The 27,255-nt window shown below is 42.2% G+C and overlaps 1 protein-coding gene across 3 annotated transcripts in view; it reads left to right on the forward strand.

Moving 5' to 3' along the window:
- maea (macrophage erythroblast attacher, E3 ubiquitin ligase) overlaps positions 1-18,199 on the forward strand; it is a 53,586-nt gene extending 35,387 nt beyond the window's left edge. For 2 of the 3 annotated variants that reach the window (XM_084332499.1, XM_084332500.1), the window contains exons 7-9: positions 6,819-6,952; positions 9,144-9,339; positions 16,361-18,199. In XM_084332499.1, the coding sequence (XP_084188625.1) occupies positions 6,819-6,952; positions 9,144-9,339; positions 16,361-16,456 (426 nt within the window). In that variant the 3' untranslated portion in view covers positions 16,457-18,199. The remainder of the gene's footprint in view (positions 1-6,818; positions 6,953-9,143; positions 9,340-16,360) is intronic. The other variant, XM_084332501.1, reaches the window with a different exon arrangement.
- Positions 18,200-27,255: the final 9,056 nt, after the last annotated feature.

Genomic DNA, 27,255 nt, shown 5'->3' on the forward strand with positions numbered 1-27,255 from the left:
AATGATTAAAAAGGGGGGGGGGAATAAATAAAATAAAGTAAACATTTACAAATAACTAACCTTGATTGGGTCCCTCCTCCAAAACATTCCTGCCTACTCAAATATACCTACACATTTCCCTCTCTGTATTTACATACCCATAATACACACTTGTACATTTCCCTCCATCCTGTCTCAAAGCGGTGTGTCCCTAAGCCTACCCAAGATAGCTAGTAATTGACCTCCATCTCTTCTCAAAGAGAGGCATCTTCAGCTGTAGCTGGGCTGTCATGTGTTCCATCATTTACATGTTTAACTTTCTGTTTCCATTGAGCAGTCGTAGGGGGCTCATGTTTCATCCAGTTAATAGTAATAATTTTTTTTGCAATCATCAATAAGATGTGTAATATATAGTACTGATCCGTGTCCAACACTCGTTCACTCTGTATTTCTAACAGAAACAACATTGGGTCCGTTTCCAATATTTTCTCTATTTCTTCTTTTGCATCCTTCCAAAACGTCTGTATTTTTGGGCAGTCCCAGAATATGTGTGTATGATCCCCAACCATACCACATTCCCTCCAGCATTTGTTGGTAGAGTCCTTTTTGAAGACACATGCTGTCAATGGAGTTCTGAAGAATCTCATTTTGACCTTCCAATCAAATTCTTTCCATAACTGGCTTCCGATCCCCCTGTGACAGTTAAAACACATGGCCTCCCAATCTTCATCCTCCTCTATTGTATTCATCTCTAGTTCCCATTTTTCTTTAATATGTAGAGTGTCATCAGACATGTCTAGCCTTAGATTTTGGTACATAAGGGATATTTGTTTTCTTGTCAATATCGGGCGTTCACATAGTCGTATAAAATGGAATTCTATATTAGTTGGTTCTTTCTTAATAGTATCCCAATCTGTGTGTTTAGTGACATAATTTCTAATTTGTAGATATCTGTATAGGTCACTTGATGGTAGAGAAAATCTGTTTTGTAATTGTGAGAAGGATTTAAATGTATTCCCATCAAATAGTCGGTCAATTGTAATTAATCCCTTATCTGCCCACTTTTTGTATGTGTTATCCCACATGGATGGGAGAAACTCTATGTTTCCTACTATGGGCATGGCCCTTGACAAAGCTACGGTACCTTTTTATGTGTTTTTGAACTGTGTTCCAGATTTTCAGTGTATGTTTGATCCATATATTAGTTATTCTAATTTTTCCCTGCGCTTTTTTACTCATAAATGGGAGGGTGGATATTGATATTCCTGGTATGGAGTTTTGCTCAATAGAGACCCAACCGGTTTCCATATCCTTTACCATCCAGGCCACCACTGCTTGAAGCTGAGCAGCCCAGTAATACAGTCTCAGGTTGGGTAAGCCCAGGCCACCTCTCTCTTTTGTTGACATCAATATTTTTAGTCGTATTCTTGCCCTCTTTTTTTGCCAGATACATTTTGATATCAGTTTTTCCAACATCTTAAATGTGGATTGTGTTACTCGTATAGGGATGGATTGAAATAGGAAGAGTAGTCTTGGTAGGATATTCATCCTCACTGACTCTATCCTGCCAAAAAGGGACAGGGGTAGTAGATCCCATCTATCTAGATCTTTTTTAATTTCTTTAATCAGTTTATCATGGTTTGAGGAGAATAGTTGTGTAGTCTTGGGTGTAAGAACAACACCAAGATATCTGAATCCCTGTTTGGATTTTTTTAAAGAGACCAAATCATCTAATTGGGATGGCCATTCCCCGACTATCATCATGGCTTCGGATTTGTTAATATTTATCTTATATCCTGACACTTTACTGTATTCACTTAGGCTATGTAGAAGTGCGGGGACAGAGGTAGCAGGGTTTTCCAAAAATAATAATATATCGTCTGCGAATAGTGATAATTTGTGTTGGTCAGTTCCTTCATCATTCCTCGTATTAAGGGATTAGTCCTTATTAGTTCAGCTAGTGGTTCAATGCTGAGCGCGAACCGCGCCCCAGAGAGAAGTATTCCGAGCAGTGTCCATTTACCCTAACTCTAGATCTGGGGTTTTTGTAGAACGTTTCGATCCATTCAGAGAACGTATCATTAAAGCCCATATGCTTGAGTGTCTGAATTAAGAAGGTCCAATCTACCCTATCAAATGCCTTCTCTGCATCTAGGCTGAGAAGCATTGACGGGGTGTCTCCTCTGGCTGCGATTGACTGTAGGTTTAAGGCTCTTCTAACATTATCAGTTCGCTGCCTGTTGTTAATGAAACCTGTTTGGTCTGGATTTATAAGTTTACTAATGTATTTTTGTATTCTATTTGCTATAATTGAGGTCGGTACCTTTTTAAATCCACACAGAGAAGGCTGATTGGACGATATGACATACATTGGGTTGGGTCTTTGTTGTCTTTATGTATTACACTTATCACTGCATCCAGCCATGATCTCGGTGGGTCCCCTTTGTCCAGAGCATAGTTGTAAACCCTGCATAGCACTGGGGTTAGCTCATTTACAAATATCTTATAGTACTCTCCTGGGAAGCCGTCTACTCCTGGGGATTTGTTATTTTTAAGTTTAAGTATACTCTCTCTTATTTCTTTTTCTCTAATTGGAAATATCATATCTGCTTCGTCTACTGTTAATCTAGGCAGGTTGATTGAGCTAAAAAAGGATTCGATCTTCTCTTCCTTGTCTGGTTCATCTTCCTTTTTATATAGCTTCTCATAGTATTTAGTAAACTCCTCTGTGATATCTTTAGGTTGGGTTAGCATCTGGTCTCTGATTGGGCATTTTATCTTGTGTACTACTCTATTGGATTGTATTTTACGTATCTGAAATGCTAACCGGCGGCTTGCTCTGTTTCCCATTTCATAGTATGTCCTATTTACACATCTCAGTGCTCCCTCCGCCTTGTATGTTAGCAGATCATCCAATTTCTTTCTATTTTCTTTTAGTAAGCCCAGAGTTTCCACATTTTTGGATTGTTGATGTTCTATCTCTAGTCTCTTCATTTCTTTCTCCAATTAATTTTGTTGGGCTAGTCTTTGTTTTTTTAATCTTGAGGAAATAGCAATAATATTGCCCCACATCACTGCTTTAGCCCCCTCCCAAAGAACAGAAGGGGAGACAGTTTTATTGTCATTGAAGGCGAGATATTCCTCCCAGCCTTTACCTATTTCCTTTTGTATTACTTCATTATTTAATAGTGAGACATTCATTCGCCAGTATTTAAACTGATTACTTGGTCCTATCTTTATTTTCAAGGTGACAGGGGCATGGTCTGAGATAGTAATTGGTTCTATGTTGCATGTATTAGCTCTGTATAGGTCTGTTCTTGAAATAAAAAACATGTCCAGTCTAGAGTAACTGCCGTGTACCTGTGACATGAACGTATATTCCTTCTCCCTGGGGTGGGCACGGCGCCAGATATCCATCAGTCCCAGTTCCTCCATCATCGCCAGAAGAGCAGTCGTCTTTTTCGACCGGGGACCTGTTCCTGCTGGGAGTCGATCTATATTGTTTCTCAAGACACAGTTAAAATCTCCCCCTATCAAGATAGTACCCTCCGCATTATCCGCTACTATGGATGCTATTTTCTTGAAGGAATCTGCATTGTCTTCATTTGGGGCATATATGATGAGCATTGTTATTTTGGTACCCCCAATAGACCCCACAACCATCACATATCTACCCTCCTCATCCTCGATAGTTTTTTCATGGTTGAAATAGACTGATTTATGAAACAGTATAGCTACTCCCCTTTTTCTCCATTTTTATATGAAGCACTATATACCTGATCCACCCATTCTCTTTTCAGCCTCAAATGTTCTTTTTCTGACAAACATGTTTCTTGGATCATTGCTATAGAGCAGTGTAGTTTTTTAAGTTGACTTTTTTTCTCTTTACTGGGCTGCTCAAACCCTTGACATTATATGTAATACAGTTTAGATCATCCATATGGCATTATCTTCCATTTATTAGCATATATATCCTTCTTTCTTATCCAAAGGTATGTACATTCAAGTAAAGCAGGTGTATATTCAAGTGACGGTGGCCCAATGTTTCTCTCAAGGTATATCAAATTAAACAGGTAGAACACATAACATGGAACAAAATAATTGGGTAAATAAAATAAAATACACTTCCACATACCCAACTGTTTTTTTCTTATAACATGTGTTTTTATTTGGTATTTGTTTATCACTTTAAAACCAGTTCCGTTGTATCTTGGGCGGAGGGTGGTGACGGTCCTGACAGGGAAGGTGAATATAATTTAAGAGGGAGAGGGAATCTCAAACAACCAATGGTACACACCACGCTGAAAAGCATGTGCATATCGGTGTGTGGAGTGAAGTTGTGGAATAATTTACCCGATTACATCAAACTGAGTAAACATGTGGCACAATTTAAAAAGCAGTTAAAAAAATACACATTAGAAAAATACAGAAATGAGTAGTGAGAATAAACAAAATTATGTTATATTGTGTATGTAGTGATGTACTATATTCACTGCTGTCAAGTGAATCATGTTTTATTGTAAACTTTTAATATAAGTAAAAATAATATTCTATATTGTAATATACTAAATTATGTAAATTCTAGTAATATTAATGGAAGAACAAATACAAATGTAAGTTTTTTTTTATTTTTTATTTGTTGTTATGATTGTTTGGTCTGACGGATCAAGACACTGTGAGTTGGTTGAAGAAATAAGAAGAATAACATGTCCAAGAAATAAACTTTTCATTCATTCATTCATTCCTCCGTGGGACTCACACACACAATGTCGGCGCCGCTGTCGTCCAGGTCCTGGAGCTGTCGCTGCCCTAATGCGAGTACAATCTCGCTCGTACGGTACATTAATTTCTTTGTCATCCTAACGTCAGTTTCTTTACCTTGAGTGTAGTACAACTCGGCGTGCGTTGAAATCATCCGGTCTCAGCCGGTCCTCCGAAGAGTGTCGTCACATCTCTGCTCGACAGTCCCTCTGGGGTTCCACCTCTCCTCTCCCCTGTGCTGTTCCATCCGCCGTGGGACATCTCCTTTTCCATCCGCTCTCGTTCATCCACTCGCACCCGGATATCAAACTTCTGAAGCGTCTGAGCAGCCTCCGTCAGAGTAGTGTACATCTTTACCCCCGAGTCCGTGAAGATCTTCAGCTGTGCCGCGTACATGCATCTGGCCTTGATGTTCTTCTCCCTCAGCTGCTTAAAGACGACACGTACCCGTGTCCTCTTCCTCTGTAGTTCCTGGGAATAGTCATGATCAAAGTATATCTGCTTTCCCTCATACTTGATCTGTTTCTGACTCCATGCCTGTTTTATGATCATTTCCTTCACAGAGTAGTCCACAAACTTTACCACTAGAGATCTCTGGGTCTCTTTGTTTTGTTGCTAGGGCTCTATGGGCTCTCTATCTGCAGATCCATCTCGGGCATCGATGGCATGGTTGTTCTAAAAATTTCCTTCAGAAATGTCTTCACCTCGCTTCCCTCTGGTATCTGGTATATTCTCAGATTATTTCGTCTTGACCTGTTTTGTGACCTTGTTTTCATCTCTCAATTTCCCCATCTCCGCCAGTATCATTTTAGCATCCGGGCTGGTTTCAACTTCAGCTACTTCTCTCCCGGGGAATTGAGGTGGTTGTCTCCATTTTCCTCCTCTACCACTCGCGCCGTCTTGTTGAGCTATACTCGTGGGTCTGCCGGGCGATGACATGTCAAGTTTGTGCACTTTTGCCGAGTTTTAGTTAGTTACGTTAGTTAATTGTTTGTTAAATTGACGGAGCCCATCTGTACCGGTGCTGTCTAGCACATAAGATAAGATAAGATAAGATATTCCTTTATTGATCCCCTTGGGGAAATTCAGGCATCATAGCAGCATGGGGGAAGGGGGGGGGGGTTGTACAGGTAGTAAAAACAACACAGGCAGTGTAAACAAATAGGTCAATATAATTTACTATCTAACTAGCTGAAAACATGACGTCACCGGAAGCCTACATTTAAGTACTTTAAGTAATTAAAATCCCATTTTACACCGAATGTGTCTGGACAGACATTTCACATGCATTTATACAGTGGTAGGTATAAAAGGGTTTTAAACCCTCTAATGATTAGTTGGTGAGTTTCCCTTAGACAATAACATTTAGAAGTAAGTAAAGGGCAAGGACTTCTATTTTTTAGGATGCATTTTCAATCCAAAAGGTTTATTAAATGGATCCTTGGTTTTAATCCTGCAGCCTAATTTCCCACCATTAACTTGTGTGTGTGTGTATTATATATATTTGTGTGTGACCTTCCACTGCTTATGGCTAGTTCTCAAAAACTATTGTGGTCAGTGCGAGACAATATATACAACAACAATACATACAACAGCAAAAGTTCAAGGTTTTGTTTTATTTGTCACATATAAGGTATTACAGTGAATTGCAGAATGTGCTTCATACAGTAAAAAAAGAATAAAGACCAAACGCTATACAAAATATACAATATACCTAACTAAAGTGCAAACAAAATGCTAGAATTAGGTAGAGATGTAGTGCAAATATGTTAGTAATAAATAGATAAAATATGGTGTGTAGTTAATATTGTGTGTTCGGCTGATCTAGCCACTCTGCGCTCTGCTGCGGTCGTGTGTGGCGGCGCTATTAGCAAACCAGGAGGTGATGTTATCAGTCGGGATGCTCTCTATTGTGCACAAATAGAAGTTCTTTAAGATCTTCTGACCCACTTTGAACTTCCTTAGGCGCCTAAGGAAGTAGGCGTGTACAACAACGATACATAGAAAACGATGAGAATGTAAAAGATGGATGGACTCGCTGGTGACCACCACACTAACCTCCTCCTCTCCTGGTGCAGGACCTGTTGGACCCGGCGCGCTGGAAGATGCTCATCCAGCAGTTCCGGTACGACAACTACAGACTGCACCAGCTGGGCAACAACTCTGTCTTCACCATCACCCTGCAGGCCGGGCTGTCCGCCATCAAGACGCCGTATCCTTCCTGCCTCTTGTCTTGTCTCTGTGTCTTTCTCTCGCTCTCTCTCTCTCCGTCTCTCTATCTGTCTCTTTTTGTCTCTTTCTGTCTCCTGTCTGTGTCTCCCTCTGTCTCCTCTGTCTGCCTCTCTCTCTCTCTCTCTCTGTGTCTTTCTCTCTCTCTTTCTCTCTCTCTCTCTGTGTCTTTCTCTCGCTCTCTCTCTCCGTCTCTCTATCTGTCTCTTTCTGTTTCTCTTTCTGTCTCCTCTGTCTGTCTCCTCTGTCTGTGTCTCCCTCTCTCTCTCTCCGTCTCCTCTGTCTCCCTCTCTCTCTCTCCGTCTCCTCTGTCTGCCTCTCTCTCCCTCTCTCTCTCTCTCTCTCTCTCTCTCTCTCTCTCTCTGTGTCTTTCTCTCTCTCCGTCTCTCTCTCCGTCTCTCTCTCCGTCTGTCACCGTGGATTTAATCAACATTTTTTACTCGACTACTAATGCAACAAAACATCAACACCTGGTCAATCTTTCTGGCATAAGAAAAAAACATCCAGATCTTTCTCAGCTAGCGTTGTGAAAACGTATCTCATCATGGCGGCGTCATAACGCCTCTCTCTCTCTCTCTCTCTCTGCTGCAGTGTCTGGTGTCTCTCCTCCAGTCAGCACCAGGGCCCCCGCTCAGGCTGCCATATGGTGGAGTGAACATGGGGGCACGTGCACCACTCCTAATTTTGAGAGAGTGCGACGCCATCTTCCAGGCAGCGCACACCAGTGTACTCCCCCAGAGGGGAGGCTGGGTGAACACGATAGCTATGAGCCACTGCCCATCGGAGGTGTTGGGTGTCAGCCAGGCTCCTGGCGGCTCGGCCGTATCGAGTGCACTGACTAGCTGCACCCACTTCAGCCTCGCTTCAGCCGACTGGTCCCTGCCATGCAAGTGTTTATAGGGTTTCAGTTGCAGATCGGCCAGGAGGTGGATGTGGCCACTCTTATCTCTCGCCTGCGATACAAATGCGTATTAAAGGAACACGCCGACATTTTGGGAAATTAGCTTACCGTCTTCTCCAGAGAGAGACAAGAAGACGGATACCAGTTTCCCCTCTGTGCGTTCAGTAGAAAGCTATCTGGCTGCATGGTAGCCTAGCTTAGCACAATGAATGGAAACGGACATGACCGGTTAGCCTTTGGGAGAGGTGTTAGTTGGACAATGTCTAGGCTACCGGTCATGTCCGCTTCCATTCATTGTGCTAAGCTAGGCTAACATGCAGCCAGATAGCTTTCTACTGAACGCACGGAGAGGAAACTGGTATCTATCTTCTTGTCTCTCTCTGGAGATTTTCCCAAAATGTTGCCGTGTTCCTTTAACGTTATTGCTGGGCCATTGACTCTGGTCTTTACATTTTTGTTTAGTTTGCAAATGGTTCCCGGGGGCAGACGGTAGTACACTGCGCAGATGGCTAGCGAGGTAGGCCTAGCATTAGTCGGGTCGTTTTATTTATTTATTTATTTTTTATTTAATCAGGCAGGTTAAATAGGAACACGTTCTTATTTACAATGACAGCCTGGCGAGAGGACAAAAGGGCCTCTCGAAGGGTAACTGGGGGAAAGGGGACAAAATAAAATAGAAAAGAGACGGACGATACAGACGAGGTAAGGGAAATAATTAAAACACTCATCAAACAAACAGCCAGATAAGATTACACGGTATTATGTAATGCATGAAACGGAACACACACCCTTCACACCCATTACAAACCAATGCCCTCAGGCCGTCGATACAGAGCTTCAACACTGAATAAAATGGGCTTAGGTAGCTTCGTGCCAACCCCCATCAGACTGCTGAACACCTAGGTCTGGTGGAGGCCGGACTGCCCCCTGGTATGTCAACCACTAACGACGACCGCCCACCGGGGGCTGTTTTTTTTCCCACAATCTAATATAATTATTATTATTTACATTTTTTTTCAAGTCTATTATTAATTTCAATATAGAATATTCGTTGACAGCCCTACAAGTACAATTAGTTACTGCAAACTACATCACCCCTGAGTGGAACATGGAAAGCCAAACTTTCCCCCACTACTGTACTGAAAACCTGTACCGAACCTTCAGGTACCGTACCGTGGTTTTTGTGTACCGTTAACTAAGTAAGACAAAATACCAACGTCTCTTTTTCCGTAAGCTCAGCTGTGCTCCTTGACCGCCTCCCCCCCCCCTCCAGTCAGTGCTACAAGGAGGACGGCACCTCCAAGAACCCGGACTGCCCCGTGTGCAGCAAGTCCCTGAACAAGCTGGCCCAGCCCCTGCCCATGGCCCACTGCGCCAACTCCAGGCTGGTCTGTAAGATCTCCGGGGAGGTGATGAACGAGAACAACCCCCCGATGATGCTGCCCAACGGATACGTCTACGGATACAATGTGAGATCATCATGATGCCAATGAGGCGGTTCTTCCTCAAGATTCAAGAGTTGTATTTGTCACGTACATACCAGGGCATACAGTGCAATGCGGGTGGCCATGCCCGGGCTTCGATTGTGCAATAATACTAATAATAAAATAGACGTAAAAAAAAAAAAAAAAAACAGGTAATAAAATAGATAGAATAGATCCCCACCCAGTGTCGTTGTTTTAACGTAAATACATGGGGGATTTCTTATAGAAATATACAAACAAAAGCTCTCCAACCACTAGGCATACAAGAAAAACAAAGAAAGGCAATGCTTAAAAAAGGGCATAATTCAAAACAAAACGACATACATCTCCACATATCTTTCTAGCAGTTTTACAAGAATACATGCTAAACACCTCTGTCTCTACGCCTGTACGTCACAGCCTGCTAAACACCTCTGTCTCTACGCCTGTACGTCACAGCCTGCTAAACACCTGTCTCTACGCCTGTACGTCACAGCCTGCTAAACACCTGTCTCTACGCCTGTACGTCACAGCCTGCTAAACACCTGTCTCTACGCCTGTACGTCACAGCCTGCTAAACACCTCTGTCTCTGTGCCTGTACATCACAGCCTGCTAAACACCTGTCTCTACGCCTGTACATCACAGCCTGCTAAACACCTGTCTCTACGCCTGTACATCACAGCCTGCTAAACACCTCTGTCTCTATGCCTGTACGTCACAGCCTGCTAAACACCTCTGTCTCTACGCCTGTACATCACAGCCTGCTAAACACCTCTGTCTCTATGCCTGTACGTCACAGCCTGCTAAACACCTCTGTCTCTACACCTGTACGTCACAGCCTGCTAAACACCTCTGTCTCTATGCCTGTACATCACACAGCCCGCTAAACACCTCTGTCTCTATGCCTGTACATCACAGCCTGCTAAACACCTGTCTCTATGCCTGTACGTCACAGCCTGCTAAACACCTCTGTCTCTGTGCCTGTACATCACAGCCTGCTAAACACCTGTCTCTACGCCTGTACATCACAGCCTGCTAAACACCTGTCTCTACGCCTGTACATCACAGCCTGCTAAACACCTCTGTCTCTATGCCTGTACGTCACAGCCTGCTAAACACCTCTGTCTCTACGCCTGTACATCACAGCCTGCTAAACACCTCTGTCTCTACGCCTGTACGTCACAGCCTGCTAAACACCTCTGTCTCTATGCCTGTACATCACACAGCCCGCTAAACACCTCTGTCTCTATGCCTGTACATCACAGCCTGCTAAACACCTGTCTCTATGCCTGTACGTCACAGCCTGCTAAACACCTCTGTCTCTATGCCTGTACGTCACACAGCCTGCTAAACACCTCTGTCTCAAGAGAGCCCAAATCTGTACCAAAGCTGTACACAATGGAAATAAGCTCTGAGCTTTTTTGTGTTCATCCTTGGCAGTATCTCCTGACTGTGCTTTCTGTCACATGTTATTTTTATATTGTCAAATGAAGTCATTCATTCATTCATACACTCACCACCAAATTAGTTTAAAAGGAAATGTGGCTATAACTTTGAATTGGGTGTATACAAATTACCATAAATTAAGCTGGTCTGAACATTTGCGAGTTATATAGTGATGTGGTTATAGGAAAAGTAAACGGACTATATGCTATGTCTTTTCTGCCTAATGATGGAAGAAAAGAAACAAGTCCAATCGTGATGTTAAATAATTAATTGGTTACATTGGTTGAACGTCGTCCAACTCTCTGCGTAGGAGAATGGAGTTCTCCTTATCCGCCACCACGATGGGAGCGCACTTCTCTGGTGGTCCTTCACAGCCTGCCAGCCTCTTGTCTCTGGTGGTCCTTCACAGCCTGCCAGCCTCTTGTCTCTGGTGGTCCTTCACAGCCTGCCAGCCTCTTGTCTCTGGTGGTCCTTCACAGCCTGCCAGCCTCTTGTCTCTGGTGGTCCTTCACAGCCTGCCTCTTGTCTCTGGTGGTCCTTCACAGCCTGCCTCTTGTCTCTGGTGGTCCTTCACAGCCAGCCTCTTGTCTCTGGTGGTCCTTCACAGCCTGCCTCTTGTCTCTGGTGGTCCTTCACAGCCTGCCTCTTGTCTCTGGTGGTCCTTCTCTGCCAGCCTCTTGTCTCTGGTGGTCCTTCACAGGCAGCCTCTTGTCTCTGGTGGTCCTTCACAGCCTGCCTCTTGTCTCTGGTGGTCCTTCACAGCCTGCCTCTTGTCTCTGGTGGTCCTTCACAGCCTGCCAGCCCCCTGTCTCTGGTGGTCCTTCACAGCCTGCCTCTTGTCTCTGGTGGTCCTTCACAGCCTGCCAGCCTCTTGTCTCTGATGGTCCTTCACAGGCAGCCTCTTGTCTCTGGTGGTCCTTCACAGCCTGCCAGCCTCTTGTCTCTGATGGTCCTTCACAGCCTGCCTCTTGTCTCTGGTGGTCCTTCACAGGCAGCCTCTTGTCTCTGGTGGTCCTTCACAGCCTGCCAGCCCCCTGTCTCTGGTGGTCCTTCACAGCCTGCCTCTTGTCTCTGGTGGTCCTTCACAGCCTGCCTCTTGTCTCTGGTGGTCCTTCACAGCCTGCCTCTTGTCTCTGGTGGTCCTTCACAGCCTGCCTCTTGTCTCTGGTGGTCCTTCACAGCCTGCCTCTTGTCTCTGGTGGTCCTTCACAGCCTGCCTCTTGTCTCTGGTGGTCCTTCACTGCCAGCCTCTTGTCTCTGGTGGTCCTTCACAGCCAGCCCCCTGTCTCTGGTGGTCCTTCACAGCCTGCCTCTTGTCTCTGGTGGTCCTTCACAGGCAGCCTCTTGTCTCTGGTGGTCCTTCACAGCCAGCCTCTTGTCTCTGGTGGTCCTTCACAGCCAGCCTCTTGTCTCTGGTGGTCCTTCACAGCCAGCCTCTTGTCTCTGGTGGTCCTTCACAGCCAGCCTCTTGTCTCTGGTGGTCCTTCACAGCCTGCCAGCCTCTTGTCTCTGGTGGTCCTTCACAGCCTGCCAGCCTCTTGTCTCTGGTGGTCCTTCACAGCCAGCCTCTTGTCTCTGGTGGTCCTTCACAGCCTGCCAGCCTCTTGTCTCTGGTGGTCCTTCACAGCCAGCCTCTTGTCTCTGGTGGTCCTTCACAGCCAGCCTCTTGTCTCTGGTGGTCCTTCACAGCCAGCCTCTTGTCTCTGGTGGTCCTTCACAGCCTGCCAGCCTCTTGTCTCTGGTGGTCTTTCACAGGCAGCCCCCTGTCTCTGGTGGTCCTTCACAGCCTGCCCCCTGTCTCTGGTGGTCCTTCACAGCCTGCCTCCTGTCTCTGGTGGTCCTTCACAGCCTGCCAGCCTCTTGTCTCTGGTGGTCCTTCACAGCCAGCCTCTTGTCTCTGGTGGTCCTTCACAGCCAGCCTCTTGTCTCTGGTGGTCCTTCACAGCCTGCCAGCCTCTTGTCTCTGGTGGTCCTTCACAGCCAGCCTCCTGTCTCTGGTGGTCCTTCACAGCCTGCCTGCCTCTTGTCTCTGGTGGTCCTTCACAGCCTGCCAGCCTCTTGTCTCTGGTGGTCCTTCACAGCCTGCCTCTTGTCTCTGGTGGTCCTTCACAGCCAGCCTCTTGTCTCTGGCACAGGCAGCCAGCCTCTTGTCTCTGGTGGTCCTTCACAGCCTGCCAGCCTCTTGTCTCTGGTGGTCCTTCACAGCCAGCCTCTTGTCTCTGGTGGTCCTTCACAGCCTGCCAGCCTCTTGTCTCTGGTGGTCCTTCACAGCCTGCCTCTTGTCTCTGGTGGTCCTTCACAGCCTGCCTCTTGTCTCTGGTGGTCCTTCACAGCCAGCCTCCTGTCTCTGGTGGTCCTTCACAGCCTGTCTCTGGCCACAGCGTGGCTCCAGGCACCTTCTGTTTATTAAAAAGCATTATGGATGTTAGAGCCGCCTGCCTTCAGCCTGGACCACTGCAGAGAAACGGAGAGGGAGACGCATGAATCCCATATCGAGGCTAAAAGGCACTTAATAAAAAAAGAAATGCAGATGCGAGTACTTTGTAAATTCTGTTTTCTACTGCCTTGCCAGCTAACGTTGGCTGCACTAGCGCCACCTACTGGACTCATCTCTGACCTGCAACACCCCCCGGCTATTTATGTTTTATTTCTCCGCCCCCTTGGCTGTCCGTCAATCAAACACCTCCTACATATTGGTAAATGGACTTTATTTATATAGCAGCTTTTATCCAAAGCGCTTCACAACTCATGCCTCACATTCACCCGTTCACTCACACATTCACACACCGATGGCGGTGCCAACCTGCTGATCGGGAGCAGTTGGGGGGTTAAGTGTCTTGCTCAAGGACACTTCGACACGCTGCCGGGAGGAGCGTGAATTGAACCAGGAACCTTTATGATTACCAGACGACCGCTCTACCTCCTGAGCCAATGTCACCACCTCCTACATATTAACCGCTTCTGTGTGGAACCGTGAAGGCCAGGGTGACATCTGATGTCCTACTCTGACAGGTTGTCGGATGCACTTCTGTGGGACCGTGGGAAGGGCCTTATGTAACCAGGAAGAAGGGATCTCCATAGGAAGAAATGTTAAATTATCACCCCAAAAGACTTAAAACTATCTTATTTTTTATTTTATTTTTCAGGAAACGTATCGCAAACCAAGAGAACAAATAGGCGTACAGAGGGCAAAATGATGGTACAAATACAATAATTATCGTACATCTGGCAACCCTGAGCAGATCAGGGTGACTTTATGAATATCGGCCACTGAAGGTGTCCCGCTACCAACCCTCATATATAACCACAGTAAAGCAATAATGTTGGTGTGGAAAAGACCAGTTTGAGCTCACTGTTTAACCTCACGTTCATCTAAAATCCACATTACACTGTATATTAGTCTAAACAAACTCAAAAAAAAAAAAAAAACTATAGTTAAGCATGGTATGGTTTCTGGCCGTATAAGACAAACGGATATATGTTTGAAATGCTATGAGCTAGTATAATATGTTTCCTGTAATTCAAGATAGTTTAGAATGTTCTAATGGAAGCCTTGCACTGAATGTTTGTTGTTTTTTTGTTCCAGCATGGCTGCGTGTAACATAGCAACCATTGTATTGTGCATAGCAACGGAAGAGATGATGGTTGACGTGTGTTGATTCATATATATACAGTATATATATAAACAAAAACTAATCATTTGGTGTCTTATCACTGGATCTTGTAAACAAGTCACAGTGAAACGGTAACATCAAGAATCAGAATCAAGAGGTTTATTTGTCACATACATACCAGGGCATACAGTGAAATGCGGGTTGTCATGCCTGCATTGATTGTGCAAAATACAATAATAAAATAGGCATCGAAAAAATTTAATGGATAAGACACAAGATATGCATGGTAAAAAAAAAATACATGCTAGATTCCTGATAAACTGGTTCTTATGCAATATACAATTTACAATGTTAACTCTTAATGTATCTAAACTATACAGTACCGCCTTCTTTTAAAGTGTTTCTAAAGATTCAATTTTTTTAAAGTGACATTTTGTTTAAAGTGATTTTTTTAGCGGTTGCCGCATGGGTGTGTGTGGGTGGAGAGTTCAGTGTTCTGAGCTGGGTTTGATGGTGTGTGTCCCCCCCCCCCCCAGTAACTAAAATGGAGGTGGTAACTTTACGACCCAGCTGATCTCTCCTCCCCCCACCACCATCTTAACAGAAACTGGCTCCCCCCCTTTCCAACACACAAAAACATCATGCTTTTCCAGTGTTTACACTGCACATTTTCTTTTTGAAAGGTTACTAATGGTTACAGGAAGCCATACTGGAAGAAACAGAAACGTCCTGGCAAGGCCTCTTAAGATTAGATTAGATTCAAATGTATTGTCATCATACAGCACATGTACAGTACAACAAAAATAAGTTTGGCATCCAACCAGAGTGAAAATGTAACCGTAAAGTGCAATAGTAATAGAAAATGTACAGGTGATTAAGCTGGGTGTAATATATATATAATTTCTATATATTTTACACCCAGCTTAATCACCTGTACATTGTTACTATATTGCAGGTAATTAAGCTGGGAATAAGATATATAATTTGTATATATCTTATTCCCAGCTTAATTACCTGCAATATAGTAATATTTCATTTCATTTCAACCTTTATTTAAAATCGTAAGCATCTGAGGTTTCCCTCATTTACAGAAACGACGATTGTACAGTACATAATAAAAACAATATTCACAGAAATTTAAACACCAGAGTAAAACAAATTAAAAACGTTTAAAAATAATTTTAAAATATCAACAAACAGTTACAGGTAGTCACAAAATGGTCTGAAATCATACATTTAAACATTCCAAGGGAAGGGAGAACCTCCAATTTTAGCGTGAGTTGAAGGACATTCCATGAGTTAGAGGCATCAAAGGAAAAGGCTGACTTCCCTAGCTCAGAACAAATCTGAGGAACCCTAAGAACCATCCAGTCATTCGATCGAGTTGAATAGGTTCCAATATTCCAATTTAACAGTGAGGATATATAAACAGGTTGTTTACCAATAAGGGCTTTAAAAATAAATAAATACCAGTGTTTGTTGCGCCTTTCTGCAAGAGAAGGCCAACTCACCCTATCATACAGGACACAATGGTGAGTATCATATCTGTCACCAGTTATAAATCTGAGAGCTGAGTGATATGCAGAATCCAGAGGTTTAAGAGTTGATGCCACAGCATGCCTATAAATTACATCACCATAGTCCAAAACTGATAAGAAGACTGATTCCACAATTATTTTTCTACTAAATAGAGGAAAATTGGATCTGTTTCTGTACAGGAAACCAATTTTCTGTCGCAGTTTGTACAGGTGATTAAACTGGGTGTAAAATATATAATATATACAAATTATATATATATTACACCCAGCTTAATCACCTGTACATTTTCTATTACTATTGCACTTTACTGTTACATTGTGTCCATTTCACATGTGAGTTGGTAATTATGTTGCTCTTGCTCTCTCCGTCCACCAATCGTTAGGTTCCTGTCGTGTCTAAACTCTTCTTCTTCTCTCTCTCTCCTAAGTCTCTGCTGTCCATCCGTCAAGACGACAAGGTGATCTGCCCAAGAACCAAAGAAGTCTTCAACTTCTCCCAGGCAGAGAAGGTCTACATCATGTGATCATTCATCAGGTGCCCCTCCCCCTCTCCCCCACCGCGCATCCAGATGATTGGACACTGCCACGTGACCTGGCCCAGTCGGAAAGCAGCTCATCGGAGCTGCAGTTTGATGGTCCCGCCCCCCCCCCCCCCCCCCCCCCCCTTACTGCCCTTCCCGTAACTAAAATGGAGCTGGTAACTTTAGCCAGCTGATCTCTCCTCATCCCCCCTCCCCCACCACCATCTTAACAGAAACTGACTCCTCCCCCTCTTTCCAATCCGTCTTAGTCATGGGTAGAGGTGATAATGTTGTCCTGTCCTATCCATCCAAGCACATGGACTCTCGACACGGTCTTATCTAAACAGGCCTTTCACTCTGGACATTTATGAGATTTAATCAGTGTGAGAAATGGACTGAGAATAAAAAGACAAAAACAAAAAAAAATTAAAACACACAAAGTACTTTTGATTTTATTAAATACGAAGAAACGTTTTCGGTGTTATTTTTACCTTTTTTTTGTTTTAACCGGTAGAGATTCCTTCCTTCTAGTATTTTGTGGCTGGGCTGCATTAACTCACCGTTTCTCCATTAACCAAAAATAACAGATCCAGGACTGGGGTTTTTATTTTTATTTGTTGCCTTTTTCTTCTTTTTTTTAATCAAAACAAACATGGCTGACTGGTCACATGATGGCATCTCATCCAATGATGCACACCTCTGGCATCCTTTGTCATGTAGCCATGTTGTGTGTTTTGTGTGTGTGTGTGTGGGGGGAGGGGGAAGGTGGGAAATGGAGAACTTGCCCTGAAACCGGCAGCCATTTCGTGCCGGCCCCTCCCTGACGGAGAGGCTCTGCCTTTCATGTAAATACTAGAGATGAGTTGATCATGTTGTACAGATTCAGGTTGTTTCTTTTGTCAACATCATGTTTAATGATGACGACGATGAACCTTTCGAGAAGATACCCCCCCTCCTCCTGTGGGCCGAACAAGATTTTGGTTGGCAGCCATTTTGTGACCTATGATATTCGGTTGTTTAAGTCGTGACGTAAACAGTTTTTCCGGGGCCCCCGCGTGGCTGAGGCTCTGGTCTTTTCAACACGCCTCAGTGGCCCTTGTTGTTTTAATAGATCCGAGTCATAAAAAAACATTAGAAAAATGTTTTGATGGGGTTTGTGCTCCTAGTATTTCCCGCTGTTTGAAGCAGAGCGCTTGGCCCCGGACACTAATATACATCACGCTTAACAACCGAATAGCCTACGACATCCCAAAGTTTGGCCATATTCACATGGCGGCCATTTAGCGCTGTCTCTCATGGAACCCAACCGGAGCATGACATGAGAGCAAAATGGCCGCCGTGTGAATATGGCCAATTCAGTTTATTTGTTCTTCTCTTATGGGGGGGGGGGGGTCTTAGGTTTGCTGATCTTGATGTTGTCAATAAACGGCACACCTACTACCAGAACAACAATGCTTACGCAATATAATTGATTTACCATCTTCAAAAGTTTGTTTTTAATGAACAAGTGGTCTTCCTTCGGTTGTGTGAGATTTGGCTTTTTTTGTTTTATTTCTCTCCCTCAACCAACAGAAAAGAGTGGGTTCGTTTAGTGAACTTTTTGATATTTATTCTGTAAAAAAGAAAGAAAAAAAGAAAAGAGAAAAAAAAGAGTGATTGAACTCGACCCAACATTACCCAATGTCTTTTAATTTCATACATATTTTTTCAACAATGAACATTACAATAAAGAAGATTGTGTTGACAGTTTTTCCGCTCGTACCTTTTCTATTCAGCTTCTGACTTTCACAGTTTGTGTCACAGACGAGACCATTCACATAATATATACACAATATGGATTCACAGGGTATCTGCAGGGTTTTAAATTCATAATTCTTCATTTAAGTTTTATTTGATTTGTCACATATAATGTACATACATGTACATTACAGTGAAATGCTTGGTTCTGTATGAGCCTTCTGAGAATATGCTTCATGCCGTAAAAAGAAGTCCAAACACTACAAAATATACTATATATACAAACTAAGTACAAAATGCTAAAAATTAAGGCCTTAAAAGATATTAAATTTAATTTGCACAGGTATTACATTTTTTGGGGGGCAGCCCGGCTGTCAGGAGATTAAATAATAGTATTATTAATATTATAAATAAATGTATGAGATGTTTTTGTATTCAAGTTGTTGTTTTTTGCGGTGCTACTGGGAGCTTGGTGCCTCTGGCGAGAGCTTGTATGGAACACATACCAATTTAGTGCAGCTGCCAGTTTTTTTGGTAGTTTGATCAACATTTAAATGTTGCTCTAAATGTTAAAAGGTCTTAAATGTAACTTGTTGAAACCTGCAGATACCCTGACTTGCATGCATACCAGGGCATACAGTAAAATGCGGGTGGTCAGCCCCGCATTGATTGTGCAATAATACTAATAATAAAATAGACGTAAAAAAACGGGTAATAAGAAGACATAAGATGTGTATGATAAAAAATAGACCTGAGAAGGCACTGAATATACAGTTTTAACTGTCATTGTGCAATACTTACTATATCTAAACTATACTATACAAGAACCACATTGTTTCTCCCCTTAAAGTGACCTTTATATTCCTCATTCTAGATCCCCTGACTCAGAAGGCAGGGAGGTGAAGCCAGTGAGCAGAGCTCACGTTCCTTGGCTCCATGCGCTCAGTGTTTATGTTTTATTTAGCTGTGGAGGCAGAGAGGAATAGAGGATTGATCTCGTTCCTCTTTGTTGTGGAATATTTTAAATCAACCATGACAGTGAACTGTTAGAAATTCAAATGAGTCATAGTGTATTAAAATAGAACATAGGTTTATTATCTGTTTCTATGGCCACATAAAGTGTATGATCAGTTTATAATCAGAGACACGCAAGCGTCTGACCAGAAAGTGACAAAGGGCTCTGGTCAGACTTACCATTAAGTACAAAGTTGACATGACCGTCAAAAGACAAATTAATAACAGCTCTGACAAGAAAGGTAAACAAAAATTCCCTAGTGAGAAAATGTAAAAGATGTGTCTAGGGGCTTTGTTGTGTCTCACACATGAACTGGAGACGAGGCCAAATGTCATATCTCCTGGCTGTTGTTTTAAGAAACACTGTCAGACTGGGCGGCTAGGTGGCGCAGTGGGCAAGGTGCTCGCCACCAACGCAGGAGATGCTGGGTTCGAGCCCAGCTCTCGGCGTTGCTACCAGCTTGGCTGGTCGTTCATACTAATACAATTGGCAGTATTAGGGGGAGGGAAGCTGGTGGGTGGGGATCGGACGTTGTGGACAGCGACTCCTACAGGTTGGTTGGTGCGCCTGCGCAGTAGAATCAGGAAGCGACGAGGGCGGCGTGTCCCTCCCACGCAGACCCTCGCCGCTGAGAGATCGGCTGCCTCCTCGAGTACCGGAGGGGACACGTGATGCAAGGCTTCGTCCACATTGCAGCCGGCTTGTGGGAGGCATGGCCTAACAGCGTTCGAGACTGGGGAGGGTAGAATTGGACCATACGAAATTGGGGACGGGAGAACAATTGAAAAATGGGGAGAAAAAGTAGGAAAAAAAAAAAACACTGTCAGTGTCATCTCCTGGCCCTTTGGCTGTTGTTTTAAGAAACACTGTCACACTGTCAGTGTCTGAGCTGTTTACTAGTTAAACTATATTAACTAGTCAAGGCTGTACAGAGAATATGTATTTAACACAGAGCTATGGACATGATCATATTTTCCAAGACATCTTCTACCCTCTTCCTCCTCTCCCATGATGCTCTTGGGGTGGAAACACAAGAGTGTATTGGACAGACGGAAAGCAGGAGTCTTAGAAATGGACGTATTACTAATTATTGACACTTTCTTTGTCCAAAAAGCCTGAAATTATGAAAATATACTATTGAAAATGACAAGACTTGATTACTTTGTCCTCTGTCCTGCTATCTATAATTTCTTCCATCTGTTGTCCCCTGGTTACCTGTCCAGTGTATTGTTTTAGACATCGGTCTGTCATGCCAATGTGTTTTCAGTTGGCAGGATAGATCCCCAGCTTGTTGATTCAAGATGATTTATTGTCATCTGCAGTTAAACCGTACAAACTGAAACGTCCTTTGCTAGTCCGCCCTTCATACAAAATCACGGATCACACAATACTTAACTAGAATGAACAACTTAAATACAAGTGAATGCAAAAAAATAAGGAGATGGTAGAAGATATATATATACAAGACAAGTGAGTAACATTATTGCATGTTCCGTTCACAGTGTAGGATCGAGTAGTGTTTACAAAATATAAAATATATGGAGGTGACTATTGTTCTACGGTGAACCAGTGCCCATAAATATTTCCGTGAAATGTACTTCCAGTGAACCAGTGTTTCTTTCTTACGATGGATTCTGCACAAACATCTGCTCACGTGCAGACCATGTACAGTAGATGGTTTCAACTTGACAACATAAACGTTCTAAAAAAACCCAAGTTAATTTCCTTTTGTGACGTTTGCTAATGCAATAGGTGACGGCCAATACACTTGTGTCCAAACTGTTCCCCCCCAGCCACAGACTTCCAGTGAAACCGTCGATACACAAACATCCTGCAACAACGTTTCTATTGAGGTGGAAATGCATCTCTTTCTCACCTGAAACCACCTAGATTTACATTTTACATTTCAACCAAAGTGAACGACAAGTCAGCAGGAGGGGTACGTCTCAGGTGGGGGGGTTAAGGGTCAGTGGCATTGTTCGTCAAATAGTGCTGAACTGGAGTGTTACACTCTGCAGTATAGACATTAGCATGATAGGTAGTCGTATAAGAATAGTGGCATAGTAATAAGGTACATAATAGTGAAAGACAGAAGAGGGTTAGCAGGTTAACAGCATGTGACATTGACCGAAGAGTAATTCTGGCCTCATAAATGTAATTTAGTAGAAATAATGTGTAGAAAAGTAGAATTCTTCTCACTGCCTCCCGCTCCAAAATCCGATACTAATGTGTTTATGAACATTTCCAAACCAGCCAACATAAGACAGATACCTGTCTTTATTCAAGTTCAAGTTCTTTATTTGTCAAATACACAACAATACAGGGGCATTGCAGGTAATGAAATATTTGTGTTTTGAGACTCAACAGTGCACAATTTAGAAACGATTGTCGTGGAAATTACTCTAAGAGAAGAAACTATGAGCAGAGTAATTTCTGATTGAGTCGAGTTGTAAAAAATGAACATATATTTATTCATTGTGATCACAGTGAAAGTGCTCAGTTACTAATCAGAGACCAAGTGTAGTGACCAAGTGTCTGACCAGAAAGTGAGACAGAACCCTGGTCAGACGTACGATTAAATACATACCGTAATTCCTCTAATAGTAACCGGTATTCAATTAAAAACCGGGTCTCTATTAATGACCGAAGGCGCTGTTGAGCTAAGCAATTATAAGCCGGCCTCCTAATACAAGCCGGGTTTCATGTATATGCTGGCCTGGCTGTAAATACCATATAATGGTATGGTGTTAATGTTTACCAAGAGAGTAAGCCTACCTCAGTCAGAATTGTATAAAACGAAGTTATTATTATTATTATTATTATTATTATTATTATTATTATTATTATTATTATTATTATTATTATTATTATTATTATTATTATTATACCAGTATTGTGATTGCACTATTTTACTTTATTTTACTTTTTTTGACCACCTGTAATTGCACTGTTTACTACCGTATTTCATACAGTACTTGGTTTCAATAAATGAACCCAGTACATTTTACTGGGTTCAAACTGACACAAAATGTTGATTTATTCATTATGATCTGTTTGAAAATTAGAAATATAGGCCTCGCTCTTATACATGCCTCCTCCTAATACAAGCCTGGTATCAGCTACAGTTGAAACAAATACAAGCCAGGGTTACTATTAGAGGAATTACGGTAATTGAAATGACGTACATTAGACATCCAGATATGACAGAAAAGGTCAACAAAATATGCCCAAAGAGGAGAAATGAATAAACAAGCCTTGGCTAGGCTGTGTTATTGTTACGTCTTTCACACCAGAGGCCAAATGCTCCTAACCTTGATTCGTCGTTAAAGAATAGTGTCTGAGCTGTTCTACTAGTTGACCTATATTAAACTAGTCAAGCTGTACAGAGATGTAAACACAGATGGACATAGATAACATTTCCATTACAGAACATTTCCAAAGCAGCCAACATAAGTCAAGTCAAGAGTTTTATTTGTCACGGCATACAAGTATACAATGAAATGCGGGTGGTCTTGCCCGCAACGATGTGCAATACAGTGGTACAACATATAATAGAATCCAATAAAAAACAACATTGTGCAATAAACAGGTAACATGGTGGGACATCTCGGTATCTGTACATAGTTATTTACAGAGCATATAGGACATGCTGGGTCCATAAGATGGGATACCTGTCAGACAGATACCTGTCTTTATTCAAGTTCAAGTTCTTTATTTGTCAAATACACAACAATACAGGGGCATTGCAGGTAAGGCAATATTTGTGTTTTGAGACTCAACAGTGCACAATTTAGAAACAACAATGAATACAATAATGGTAACAATAAGTAGTAGTAGTAGTAACTAGTAAGATCAAATGTAAAATATAAAGTGAGATAAGATAAAATAGTAAATAATTTACAGAAGGTATAGTGTATGCATGTTAAGGTGCAGGGTATGTGTGTTTGTGTGTGTTGTTCAATAACAATAAGTAGTAGTACGATAAAATAAAATATAAAGTGAGGTAAGATAAAATAATCAATTATTTACAGAAAGTGTCTTGCGTGAAAGTGTATGTGCATATTAAGGTGCCGGGTGCGTGTGTGTGTGTGTTCAAGAGTCTTTTAAGAGGTGTGTGTGTTCAAGAGTATCACTACATATTAATACTACGACTACATCAGTAGCATGGTGCTGTCCTCCCAACATGTGCTTTCAGAGAGCATGATGTGTAGCACATGATGTGTAGGACATGCTCTATGGACAGTAAAAAGAGCGCATTTGAATAGTAGCCAAACATACACTTCTATGCTGTTGACTCACCACCGTGTAACATGGTTTCTGAGGCAAACATTGTTAGCTGACCATCGTAGGGCCGTTAAAGGGCTTTAAAGGGGCTGGGGCACTTCACCGAAATACAAAGATGATTTATTTTGCACATAATCTCACACGTATCCCAAGCGTCTATGCTGTTTTGCACACATAGCCATTTTCCATTTACATTAATTTCGTTTGGCAGTTAGAGAGTTAATGAGTTTTAATATGGCCACCAGTGATGTCATCAGAGGACACTGAATCCTTGTGTTGTGTTAATTACAGCTCAATGAAATGACGTAGATAGACAAAATAGAGAAAAGGATGTAAATATGGATTGGTATTTTGTAGGGGTGGGAATCACCAGTTTCATCATGATACGATACGATATCGATTCTTTGGACAACGATACGATATTTGCCGATATCACAAAGTCTCTCACGATACAATACGATACGATTAGATTCAGGTGCCTGCGATCGATATGAGATGATATCATATGCCCATTTAACACAATCAGTAACATTTAGATCAACCAAAAAAAGGTAATGAAAATATCATTTGACATTTGTATTTTTGAGCTCTTCCAGACATTTAAAGGAAAATCAATCTATTGTTTTTAATACAAATAGACCTCCTGTTCACTGTAAAGTGCCACGTTTTTATATATTGAGCTTTAAACTTTAAGCTACATTTTTTGGAACTCAAAACTCACAACCTTCCTCTCCCAAACCGTTCCTACAACAATTTGTTGATGTTGCATGATCATGTATAGGCCTACATTTATTATGTATTATATTGTTTATGTTTAAATAACATTTAAACATCAAACTCCTCTGACCTCATCTGGTCTTTCCAAAGACGTGCGCACACACACACACAGAAAGGGAGAATGCTATGCTGTAACGTCTACACACACGGAGCTACTGCTGTTGTTCTTGGGCGGATATGAGACTCGCCACAGGATTTTCAAAATAAGAGTATCGATATGAATCGATCTTATTACATCGCATCGATCCGATTCGATTGTTGATAATTACATCGATGTATCGATCTGGATCGATGTATCGTCCCACCCCTAGTATTTTGTCATCTACATAATTTCGTTGAGCTGTAATTAACACAGCACAAGGATTCCCTGTCCTCTGATGACATCACTAGTGGCCATATTAAAATTGGGCACAGTTCCCCGTTAAGTATAAAAAGTATGCATTCTACATGATGTTTGTGTATTCCAGTGCTTGGGAGTGCAATTTCGTTTTTTTTTATTTGTACTGTCGGGGATTCTGACCGTGTTCAGATCCTCTTTGAAAGAGGGGGATCCATCGCGACAAATAATTTAGTTCTATTCAGATGTGGATTTCTTTTTATAGTTTAATTAGGCAAAAGTATTAATAATAATAAACAGGGCAGTTGATGCAGAAAAAATAAAAGACAACAGAATATATTCTAAGACGCACTGCCACACAGACTGGTGGGTCCAGTTAGCTGTCCAACAGTTCGTCTCAAGAAGCCCCGTCTGTCGTAGGAGTTCCTGGCCCTCCCTCGACAGAGAGAGAGAGAGAGAGAGATAACTCTCAAGGTCGGTCTACAAATGGAATGCCGGCGGTTACCATGGATCCTCAACAGTAGATATGGCATACTGTAGACACTGTTTCATAGTCCTTTTACAATAGATAGAATTTATAGACAAAAAGATAGATAGATAGATTTAGAGATATTTAGATTTATAGATATTTTACAGTACTTTATTAAAATTCTGAGTCAATTGAGTTTACATGATGGCATCAACAAATCCAAACTAGGCTGAAAGTATCCTTGCAGGCCTTGTTGGGCCTCACTTTGCAGATTGTCTTCCGCTCTCTGTGTCGAACTGAGACTCTGCACGGAATCTTTTTTTCCTATCCATTGCCTCGATCTCAATTTCTGTAAGCTCACTGGACTTGGTCAAATAGTTTTCCAGAACAAAACACATAGACAAAAGTAAAAAAAGAAATACTATTAAACGACTTGTATTAAAGTTTAAGTAGTATTAAACTACTTACAAAAAAAGAAAAGTTATACAGCCGAAGGAGAATATAAATACAGTAGCAGCAGCATCGTACAATAGAACAGAATCAAGCCAAACAACTACAGGTGGACAGTGGACGTCCAAGAGAGACGAGGGAACTCGATTTTAGATCAAGTTGCAAGTGATTCCATGTCACTGCATCAACACAAAACACACCATCCTCCAACCATTCAAATCAAATCAAATCAAATCAAATTTATTTATAGGGCCCGACAACACACGTTAATGTCCCCATGGGCCGTACAGATCTTCTTTAAACAAGTCAAGAAGAAAACATAACAATAAGTCAAGAACAGAACAAGAACACCATAAGGTGCAAACATTTTTAGATGGATGCAAATAAATGAAAGAATGCAAGCACTCCCAGACATACCCCACGCGAAGGTAAGGAAAAACTCACTAAAACCTAACAATAGGGAAAAAACATTGACCTCTAAAGGTTATGTTGAAGTGTTCTGTGGTTCAAACCTCCAACCATTGACCTCTAAAGGTTATGTTGAAGTGTTCTGTGGTCCAATCCTCCAACCATTGACCTCTAAAGGTTATGTTGAAGTGTTCTGTGTTCAGTTTCTTTAATAGTTGTCATACAGAAGTACAGAATACTTTTATACAAAATGCTTCTTACTGTTACGCTCCAGAGACTGTGCAAGACAAGATAAGTATGAAATAAAATAACATAGTATAGCATGTAAATTAGAAGTAAAAATAAAAAAAAAAAAAAAAAAGGGTAAGTGGTCCAATCCTCCAACCATTGACCTCTAAAGGTTGTGTTGAAGTGTTCTGTGGTCCAGTTATTCTGGCTCTGACTACGTCCTCGTGAAGGCGGCAGGCTTCAAATTTTAAAGTACAATAATCTTCATACATTTTTTCCATGTTTTCTATGCTAAATCTTTTTCTTCAAAGTAACTAGTAACTGATGGGTTCTTCAGATAAATGTAGTGGAGTAAAAAGTACAAAGTTCCCTAAAATTAACCTCAAAGATATACTTAACCCTTTCACTACCACACTACCAAAGGGTTAACCCTTTCACTGCGACAATACAGAAGGTTAACCCTTTCACTGCCACACGACAAATGGTTAACCGTCTGTAGTGTGGTAGTGAAAGGTTAACCTTCTGTAGTGTGGCAGTGAAAGGGTTAAGTACAGAAGCAGAAGTTACCACTGGAGATGTGCTAACATGTAGAACTTAGAAGAACATTATAATCCTCATTCCATTTTGGATCTACACACATCCAAATGGCCGGGCAGTTGAATAGGAATGAATGAAATCAATGATATTATTCAGAAATATAACACACGTGTTAACCGCATGGCATGACCTGTGATTTGGATGTGGTGGGGGTTTATTCCCTGTGTGGTGAAAATGGAGTGTTCTTGATACTACTGGCACGTCGTGTCCAGACCTCCCCCGACCGGCAGATTAATGGCAGCACATCTGCCTCTATAGTCATTCATTCCATTCACACACAAATCAGCCGGGACAGTTGGCGTCGCCGTGACCATTGTCTACCGCTCCAGGTGCTAGCTTTGTTGTTGTGTAAATGTCATGAAACACTCTTATCAGGATGCTACAGAGAGAGACCCCCCCCCTCCCTCCCAAGGAGCATGTGTTCCACAATGAAAGCCTCAGGAGATACGTTTAGATGCATGATCTGTGAAAATAATTGAAAATAAAGTGATACAAATATA

This window comes from Notolepis coatsorum (genome assembly GCF_963971535.1).
Source record: "Notolepis coatsorum genome assembly, chromosome: 16".
In the NCBI taxonomy this organism is placed as follows: Eukaryota; Metazoa; Chordata; class Actinopteri; order Aulopiformes; family Paralepididae; genus Notolepis; species Notolepis coatsorum.